The 10855-nt window shown below is 39.1% G+C and overlaps 1 protein-coding gene across 1 annotated transcript in view; it reads left to right on the top strand.

Annotated features, from left to right (window-relative positions):
- The first annotated feature begins 3959 nt into the window (after positions 1 to 3959).
- The window catches only part of LOC107590374 (pleckstrin homology domain-containing family H member 3-like), a 39873-nt gene continuing 32977 nt past the window's right edge, over positions 3960 to 10855 (top strand). The window contains exon 1 of the mRNA XM_016279085.1: positions 3960 to 4409. Coding sequence (XP_016134571.1) covers positions 4275 to 4409 — 135 coding nt within the window. The 5' untranslated portion in view covers positions 3960 to 4274. The remainder of the gene's footprint in view (positions 4410 to 10855) is intronic.

Genomic DNA, 10855 nt, shown 5'->3' with positions numbered 1-10855 from the left:
ATGAACATAGCAGTCGTCATTTACTCCCGACATCTGAGCCGCTGAAGATGCAGTGGATTACATTTGTTTCTGAAGGGAATGTGCCCCCGATCTACATAAATGCGTCTATGTTCGCGCGAATCATTTGTGATCCAGCTTCACCTACAGAAGAAGTGAGTGTAAGGTTTTTTTTAATGAATCTTTGCAAATTTGCCTTTCCTAATAATGTGCTAATTAGCAAGTTTCACGAGGTATGCGGCTAAAGTAAACAGTCCCTCTGAGAGCAGCTTGGAAGAGAGGGGCGGGGTCAGCAGAGCTCATTAACACTTAAGGGAAAATGCTACAAAACTGCGTGCTCTGAAAAGAGCTGTTTTTGACAGGGTAAAAAATGTGTTTTTTACACTACCATTGAGAAATTTTAACCCAACTAAGTTACAGACTTTTCATTAAGACCCTAAAGAATCATATCAACTTGTGGAAAATGTTTATGACCCCTTTAAATAATTCCGGCCCAAAGCATTAAAAAATAAGGGGTGCACGCGCTTCGTGTGTGTGCGCTCAGAAAACCATATATCAGAAGTTTAAACTTACAAGGATTTTTAAACGCGTTGCAAAGAACTTTTCATTATGACAAAGAACTGGAATGCCATGATAGAGATGATAATCATAAACAGATTTTTTTGTTTGTTGTTGCCGTAGTAACAGGCATGATGTATGAGCAGCAGCTCCTTTGCATTTAAAGAGAGACACACGAAAACAGCATGATTTTGCTTCCACCCAAAAAGGGCCACTTACAGCATTATATAATAAATTATATGTGGGGTATTTTAAGCTGAAACTTCACAAACTCTACTTGAGACTGGGGAAACTTGAGATTTATATTATATCTTGTAAAAAACAACTTTTTATAACTTCTTATTAGGACCCCCTTAATGCTGTTATCTGACCACAGAATTCTGTTATTGATCAGTCAGAATGAAGCATTCCATAAAGCCATGGTATTATTAAATTTTTTTCTAAATATGTCCCTCTTCTGTAAACTGTAAAGCAAAGTTTCACATTTTCAGATATTAAAACTGTTTAACCCTTATAAATTTACAATCTGAGAGGTTCAAAAATCTGTGACTTTTGAGATAATATTTTGACAAAAATTTTAAAAAACTTGACGTGATGAGTCATAAAAAAAATAATGAAATGGAATGGAGTGAAATGGAGAAATGTACACAAATAAAAAATTATGGAAATTAGTGTTATATCGTTTAATTAAACAGAAAACGACAAAAATTTTAAAAAACTTGACGTGATGAGTCATAAAAAAAATAATGGGGTGAAATGGAGAAATTTACACAAATAAAAAATTATGGAAATTAGTGTTATATCGTTTAATTAAACAGAAAAAGTTACACTCTTACTGTTCCTGGTATTACTATGTTACTATGAGTGAGGCCAAATCAATATAGCAGACTACTGAAAAAACAATAAAATACAGATTGGAACAGCTGAGAGGATATGGAGACACAACAGACTGTGGCATCAAGACTGAAAACCCCAAATGAAGATTTAGGTATTGTTTTGTGAATATGATACTGAAAACATCAGAGTGGTCAAATTCCTCTCACTCCCTTATTTTCAGAGACAAAAGATGGGTGTGATAATGACAGTCTGTTTTTTCTTGAAAACCTCACTCTCTCACAAGCCATATATAGACACAAGACTCCCTTTTTCTTCTTAGCTTGGGCAGAGAGATTGAGAAAGAGAGAGAGAGAGAGAGAGAGAGAGAGAGAGAGCACACTCTAAAAATAAAACATCTGTTCCAGCAGCAGGTCAGGTGGGAGGCAGGTCTGACCCACCATGACAAGGAAGATGAGAAGAGAGAAAAGCTGTGAGGAAAATGATACTGTAATCTGTTAGAGAGAGAGGACGAGGAATTGACTGAAAGAGAGATGTCAAGCAGGGGGGTTTTACTGGACAGCACACTAGCTAGACCCCAGTGTGAGTGTGTGCATTTGTGTCCATGTGTGTTTGGTAAAACCACAGGCTGACTTAAAGACAAACACCAGGGCCAGCTTGCAGAATGATGAATGCGTGGAGAGAGTCAGCAGAGAGTTGAGCAGAGCAAACGAGATAAAATGAAGGCATAGAGAGAGAGAGAAAGCGAAGGGAGCGCAGGCACAGAGGGGCCCTGAAAATATCATGTGTCATCTGCATGAATGTGTGCAAGTGAGAGTGTGTTTGGTGAGCTTTTTGAAAGCGTGATTTATGGGTGTACATGAGAGAATGAATGAGCTGGGCTCTGTGTGAGACTTCAGGAAAAGAAGGATTAGAGTGGAAAGACTGACAATGTGTGTGATGGAAAAATTCACAAGATGACTGTTTTTACTGTATATTAGATCAAAATAAATGCAGCCTTCGTTAGCAAAAAACAAAAAAAAGAGACTTCTTTCAAATGTTTTAAAAATCTTACTTTTGAATGGTGGTATAGGTTGATGACGTTTTTTGAACAGCCCAACCAGCAACACACAGCAACAATGGCACAACCAATGGCTGAATTTGGGAAGGGACTATCTTTTTGTTAATCCAATGGTTGACAGGGAGTGTTCCCATGCTGGACAAAAAAAAAAAAAAGAAAAAAAAACTTAAACCTAAGCTGGTTTGCTGATCTTAGCTGGTTTCCCAGTTTGGTTTTAGAAGGACTTTGGCTACTTTTAAGCTGGTCAGACTAAAAGAGCTAACTTCACACTGTCAGACCATCTTAAACCAGCAAACCAATGTGGTTTACCAGAGACAGGAAACCTTTTTATGAACCACTACACAACTTATGGTTACTTTTATTGATAATCTTTCAGCTATTTAAATTCAGTTTTCATACTGATTCATTTGTTGAAGTTCCCAACGCAGTTTCGGGATGAGACTAATCGTCCAGCCCTGCCAATTATTGCTACAACCATATATAAGCTGCGTTCTGGCATCCCTCCACCTCCCCTTTTCCTCCACACTGTACCATCATAAGGGGGGGCAAGTTCGTTTACCATTATCTGGCAGGGCTGAATAGGCAGGCGAACTCGTGAAATTAATACTAACACTGATCTAACCAGTTATTTCCAGGAAGATAGGTACAATACAACTAAATGAAAATGAGTGATGTTTGATTGGTGTCCACATGGAGTAATTTGTTTTCCAAGCCATAAAAATGTAATAAATGACAGAAATAAATGTAGAAAGCAGACATTGCACAAGACAATAAAGAGGAAGGGGGATCATCAGACCTTTTGGAAGGCACACAAAAAAGTATTTCTGGTGCTCTACCCTCTCCCATCATTCTCTGTCTGTCTCTCTCTATTCAGAGCCTCAAAGGAGTCCATCTGCTTTCCATTCAGGCACATAATGCGTTTCAGGAGACTACATTACCCTTCAACACACACACACACACACACACACACACACACAGAGTGCTCATTCACCCCTTTACCCAGAACTTCACACTAACTTGTTAATGCAACTGCAAAGTCTCCACGTCCCAGCACGATCCAAATAATAGACGGCGAATTTCACTTTGCCATTCAAAGTAGATAGCCCTTCTGTGATGACATCATGGTTTGGACAAGGACAGATTTGGTTACAATTTAGAAAATAGCTCTTATGTATAGTAATTACTAAGTAAACAGAGCACAAAGTGCAGACAGGTTCATAAAAAATCAACATTTTCTTGTTTATGGCCTAAATTTAAGGTTAAAGAACAGGGATTTAACAGTTATTGTGCCTTTACAATGAGAGTCAAACATTTCTGATCACATCACCTAATTGCTTACATTTCCTGAAATGCCTACTTCACATGTGCACATTGTGCAGCTTGCGAGGTAGTGGGCGGGGCGTGTTCTGGGCGTGTGCATGATGACCCAATCATCTTGCGAATCCTAACGCATGGGGTGAGTCGCCCCGCCCCCTTCACTCACGCTTCTTTGCGTGCTCATGTCCCGCAGAGTCAGAGACGCGACAGAAGCAGATAAGAAGCGTTGTTTTTTTGTTTTTTTTTATCAACTCTCTTTTTGTAAGTACCCGTGGGATCAAAAGTATTTTAATTAGCGTTTCTCTTAAGTTGGACACGTATTTGGATATATCCCGTGTGATAAAACGCGGTATTTGTCAGTTGTCTCAACGGAAATCGAGGAGTTTATTCTCTCGGATCAGCCCGTTTCATGCGACTAGACAGTCTCCATCTGTCCCATCTGCACGACAGGACGGTGAACATCACTGGACATTTACGGATAGAAACTGGACGACACGCCGTAATTTGAATGCCTTTGCGGGGTCTTTGCTGGCTTGCGTGCTGCAGACAAGGCTTCAGTTTGCTGGCTCGGGATCATGGGGAGAAAGAGGAGGAAGAGTCTTTCGAGTTACGGAATCAGGACGAGCACACACACACAGGACGGGTATGTAGTCAAAACTAAAGCTGTCACAAAACCTAGTAAGCTGACTACCTAGACAGCACAGTATGGTATCCAATATGGTTCATTGCTGTAGTTTAAACTAACGTTAACTAATATCTAGTCTGATGCCCCCTTTACGTAAAAATATTTGTGTATGGATCCCAAACGTAACACGTAACTTTCATTTGTTTTGAAGTAAAATCAAGTAACATATTGCCATTGAATTTTATGGGTATGTGTGGTTCAGATCTCAGCTATTCACTTCCAACTAGCATCTGTTGCTAGTTGTTGCAGATACCTATTACTAGTAGCTTTACATTTGGTACTAGTACTTTTTGTTGGGTGTTTACTAGTAACTAGTCCTGCTTAATAATTATTTACTAGATACTTGTACCTATTTATCTAGACATTAGTAACTATCCTAAGTGTCACTAGTTACATATTTTGTCTCACTCAATTGTTGTTTTGCTTATCATATATGATTTAATATTAGTGTCTATTCAGTACTACTAAAACTAATTACTAGTAGTAAATAATGAGTGTTCATGTAAAGAATAAGTGCTAGTGATTTACTGAATAGCTATTAGTCACTATTGGTACTAGTATCTAATGAAATTGCAAAGGATAGGCCTACTAGTAGTCACTATTGGTTTACATACTAGTAACTAAAAACGTGTATACTGTAAGGCTCAAAAGTGAATGGATTTTTAACATTCATAAATTAAGATATAGACATATACAAACATATTTTTGTAGCACTGACATGTACAAATGTATTGATTTCTCAGTTTCAAGTCGTGGAAATGGAGTGTGATAAGAGCACCAAGGTTAATCTAGTGAAACTAGTTTTTCTGGTCATATTTTGAGAATCAAAGAGAAGCGTTTGCATGCTATGATACCAATACTCCCAAGTTATCATTTGTGAGACATTCATACATATGTTCACTATGTATGTGGTTTTGAGGGCCTTTTAATCCTAGCAACCCTATTAGAGGAAAACCATGAATGTCACAAAATATGCTTTGATCATTTGTTTGTAAGGCAACCGTACATCCGAAGTATTCCACTGTTGTCACACACAACTTATTGTTGAGGTGTTTCATGATTAGCCCATGTGTGTTAAAATGGAAGGTACAAGGTCCTGTGAAATGTAATGAACAGTAAAGTACATTCAGCTGAGCCAGCACTCCATCTATCAGCACTCCAGTTTCCATCTATTTTACGCCTCTGTGCAACTGAACAAATCCGCATGATCAAATATTTAATAATGGCTCCTCTGTCAGTAAAAATTCTGGTATTGATCCTCTCTTGTACACTAAATTAGTTTTTCAACAGCCAGCGAGCCTTTCTCACACTCACACAAAGGCAGATTTAAGCAGTTCTGAATTAAAGCAGAAATATTTCCGTCTCACACTCAGAAGACCCTGTGTACTGTACTTCTTGGGATGGCTAATCGCCTACAACTGAAAGTATTCCACACTCCATTAGGACCCAACACCCACATGTAATGCTGGCTTACCTCAAGTGTACTGTCTACAGTTCATATCAGTTCTCTGATAGGTGGGTATAAAGACATATTGACATATCTGGACATATGCGTACACACGCTTTATGAGACACCCACTGGTTTTCTAATCTGTCACATATTGTGAAACCGGGTTACACACAAATGCACTGGGCCAATCAATAAGAAACAGCCTAAGGGACCTTTTGCGCCAATCTCTCATGGACTGACCTCTTATCTCTCCCTACTCCCTTTATCCCCACTCCATCCATCCTCTATTGACTAATCTCCCTGAAATCAATAATCCCCATATTTCCTTGCTGAAGTCTTATGCCATTAACCCATTTATGGCTCTGTGAAGGATTTCTGTGTGCGTGTGTGTGTCAGGGCAATGGGGGTAGAATATAGGAGGTTAATAGGTTAATGCATCCCCCTCCTCCCCAGGGTCATCAGATACCTTTTTTTTTAAGAAGGCACCAATGGGAGTCCTTTGGAGCCAACAGGCAAGAAAATACATGACCAGGAAGAAAAAAAGATGGGATAGTCTAATAGTACAGACAAATTTAGACATGTGAATGGGTGATTTCTGACACAGAGTTTCAAACAAACTCAGTTTGAATTTGATTGCAGTATTAAATTTGATGAACTTGATACACTGAACACTGCCAGTCTTCGGTATGTGATGTAACCATTAGATAATGTTACATAGTCAACGGAGTACCTGCCACATCTTTGGGTATCAGATATACAGTAATGAAGCAGCTTTAAAGACTTGATAATCAGCTCTAACCACTTGAATGACTATTGTAATACGAGTGACCATTTGCTGAGTCATTGTTTTAGGGCACACAGAGCCTAAACTTTTATTATGATTTGTTAGCTTTTTCTTGCTGTTGCACGACCACAATTGACTCGTTCTGTTTTCACTGTTGCCATGGTGCCATTATTGATTATTGATAAAAGATATTTATATCTAGAGTGCATATCTCCTCTTCATGCCAGGCGAGATCAATAGACTGAGCAACAACCTTCAGTTGTCCTTCCTAGGAGAAACTAAGTGGTTGCTGCTCAAGTCTTGGTGGATAGCATCTATTTTTCTGTTGTTTATAATTAGCACCATGGGCGACATTGGGGGTGCAAATTGTTAGTAATGAAATCCCGATGTCGGCCCCTCACCATGTTTTTGCAGCGTTGAGCAATGTAGCCAATCACAGACATATCTGTTGATTTCTTGAACGCAATGGCCAATCAGAAACGTTTTGTCAGAATTCACTCATCGCTGAAAGCGCCGCAGTTTTGCACGCTCGTAAATCATCTCATCACTAAGTGCAGACACAATGTAAATAAGAGATTCATTGTGCAGTTTAGAGAGCTTAATTCATAGCTTTCAGTCACGTGACCGGCTCAAAGACCTGGAGGGCAAAACATCCATAGAACTGAAGGACAAACCTGTACATTTTCCATCTGTTTCACAGCCGCAAATATTTAGATCACCTCTCAAAATAATAAAACAAAGGTATGTGAACAAAATGCAAGTTTTGGCCATTTGCAATCTATATTAAGCACCCGCGGCAATATTTCAATCATTAAACAGTGCGACAAAACATTGTAAAAACACTTAAAGTGCCTTAATATATTTAAAACAGTAATATTCTCTATATTTATGATGCATAGTTTACATAGACAAGCAGATGAGGCCGGAATGTGAATGCAATCCGCTTAATGGTTCAGTGTTTTCCTTCTAATGGTTTTCGTTTAACGTGAAACTTTGTACATTGCATTTATATTCTGGCTTCATCTGCTTGCCTGTACAAAATATACATAATCAATAAGATGTTTACTGAATTTCGCCTTTTAATATCTGCGTTTTACTACATTACTACTTAATGCAAACTGCATAAAAATAACTGGCGGTCAGTGGAGCAAAGCTTTGTTTTGCCCTCCAGGTGGGCATTCCTATAAGGGTGTGACGCCACGTGAAAATCAGTTGTAATCAGTTGATTATAACGGAACTTTGTGAGATTGCGATGAACGAAGATGAGCACGCTTTGTGCACTTTCTAGGGTATCATCAATTCAGAATTTGTATGAAACTTTTGTTTTTCAAACACATACACCCTGCAAAGTTTCGGGAATGACATTCGCATATTGTGTAAACTTTGAGACCGGGACATATCAACCAGTAATTTAATTTAATTTCCAGTAACGGATGGTACAAAGTTTAGCAATGAATGGTATGTGATTTATGACAGAATATAGTCCCATCAACTGATCGTTTATTTTTTCCTCGCCGTGTCTCGCCATTTTGTAACAACGATTCAAAACGGACACATTTCAAGTGACACAGGAGAAAGACACGGAAAACTTAAGTAAATATCAGAAAAGCAGCATGCACATTTCTGGTTAAAATGAAAGGCCATGACAAACGGGAAGCATCGCCATTCAAGACAGCCGCAAGAGTCAGCTCCACAGTTTACTAAACGGTGGCAACCTCTTTAAGTTATTCTTGACTGTGTTGTATTGACTGCTTTGATGCGTTGCAATACTGTAGGGCATGGTTTTGATTCTTACATCCGGAATCCGCTTTTATTTATTTATTTATTCTTTTTTTTTTTTTTCTTGCCCCCCCCTGACTCAAGAGTCAAATGTCGCCCATGATTAGCACTCTGCCTTTTGGTGGTTTGAACTAACAAAGCTTATTCTTTACATGTTGGAAAATTAAGCTTAAACTGGTAACTGTGTTTTGCAATGTGCTAGCTGGTTTCTCATTAAATTTGTTCAACGTAGACATTCGCTGGTTGACCAGCCTCCATGTGCCACCAAAAACCAGCTTGACTATTTTAAACTGGTGTGAGTCCAAAATTGGCTAACATTCCTTTGATCATTTTGGATTTGCTAATGATTGGCTTAAGGTACAGTCACATTTATTTAAATTAAATTCAAATTTATTTGTATAGCACTTTTCACAATACACATTGTTTCAAAGCAGCTTTACAGAAAATGCATGTGTCTACATTACATTTACCATTGTTCAGCGAATTTCCATGTGCAAAAGTCCAGGAATTTCATTAAGAATTTGGGAATGGGAATTTTGTGTAAGGGCAAAAGTTTTTCCCATTCAGATTTTGCATCTGGTTCAAGTTGCAAATTCACCACAAAGAAAGCTACTTGGATTAAATGTGACTTCTGTGTGAGCAGATCTTACCCCGCTAATGACAATGGACGTTATTGCCCACAAAATTTCGCAGAAATGTGACCACATCTACCATTTTCTAAAACATAGCTAAGAGTTTTAACTGGATTTTCAAGCAGAGAATTCTGCTGGCTAAATAAGTTTGGCTTAGATTCATTTCCCATTTTGCTCTGTTTTGATTAAATATTAGCAGCCTTTTCCCCTAGTCAGACTTAAAACCAGAGACTTGTGGAAGTTGGGCTTTCACTGTCAACTATTTTTGCCGAAGAGGAAATGCATGCTTGGAAGACACGGAGGGTACAGAGAGGCCTAGTTTGGCTGAAGTCTAGGAAAGCCCGCTCCGGAAACATCCATTGACGTGTATACACAAAGACCTCCTCCATTGCACCCAACCCTATAGGCCACACACTCAAGCAGGTGGTCAGACCCCACAGACGTGTGTGTTTGGATACTTCCTCTCTGCAGCGACTGTTAACGGTCCTTTTTCGTGGCGCAGGAGACCGCAGCTGAGTGTATCATCTCAACAGATCCACTTTCAACTCAAATGTACATCTGTACTATATCTGTGCTTAAAAAAAACCTGCATTTCATCCTACAGTATGTAAAGCAGATAGTTTGGCTCATAACATTGTACTTTAATGCTAAATGAAAGATAGTTTACTCAAAAATGAAAATTCAGTCATCGTTTACTCATTCTCATGTTGTTCCAAACCTGAATGACTTACTTTCTTCTTTGCAGCACAAAAGAAGATATGCTTTAACTTTTGTCCATACAATGAAATTCAGTAGGATCCAAAAAAAATTATTCAAAATATATTTTTTGGGGTTTCACAGAAGAAAGAAAGTCATACAGGTTGGAACAACATGAGGGTGACGAACTTTCCCTTTAAGGCTATCATAATAGGAAGCGTGCAGTGCTGGTTTAGGGATCTGCTCCCCCTTGTGTGAGACTCTGACGTCAGCAGCAGTCCCCAATCAAGCTGGCCAAACAGACAGTGGGCGAACTGAAAGAGCACTTCTGTTTGTCCTGCACGCTCTTGCTCTTCCCCCTCTCTCCTATTTTAGAGTGATGAACATCCCTTGCTTCACTCTTCCGTGTTCCTTTGGAGACACAAAGCGATCTTTCTTTTTGTTTTTGACATTCACGCAGTACCTTGAAGATGTTATGACACCAGGACACCCGCCTACTGCAGCTGTTGGGGTGAGGAGCAGGGCATCCTGGGAAAGAAACACAAACTGGCAGAAGTTTCTGGCACAGACTCAGTGCTGTTAAGGTATAACGGTAGAACCACAGAGCTTTGAGATGGTATTTCCCCCACACCCTCTATGTTGAGCCAAAATCTTGCATTATGCAGGTTTAAATTGAGGTTTAATGTTCTGTTGTTGTTTTTGTTGGAGCGATATGGGCAAAATAAACGGATTTTCCATAACGCTACATTTGTTTTTTTCCCCTTATGTTTTCACTTTCTAGTCTTAGTTTCCCAGCAACACACAGTAACTTAGGCAAATGAGATTGAATGATACCTTGAAATTCAATATAAAAAGTTGAAGTGGTAGTCTTTCAGACCACTTGGAAAATTGGAAAAAAGAAAATTAAGTTTTTGTTTGGCTAATCCTGTCTGTCCCTAAAAGTCCCCTCAGGATAGAAGCATTAAAAAAAAGCACACAGACGAACATCTGCTCCATAGGCTTGTGGTTGGCAGAGCAGCGGCATTTCCACCCGCATACTCAACCCCTTCTCTTGGGACACAGG

The sequence above is a fragment of the Sinocyclocheilus grahami genome, unplaced genomic scaffold, assembly GCF_001515645.1.
Source record: "Sinocyclocheilus grahami isolate Dianchi unplaced genomic scaffold, SAMN03320097.WGS_v1.1 scaffold127.1, whole genome shotgun sequence".
NCBI classification, from domain to species: Eukaryota; Metazoa; Chordata; class Actinopteri; order Cypriniformes; family Cyprinidae; genus Sinocyclocheilus; species Sinocyclocheilus grahami.
The sequence above is the reverse complement of the archived record's forward strand: the minus strand, read 5'-3'. Positions and strand labels throughout refer to the sequence as shown.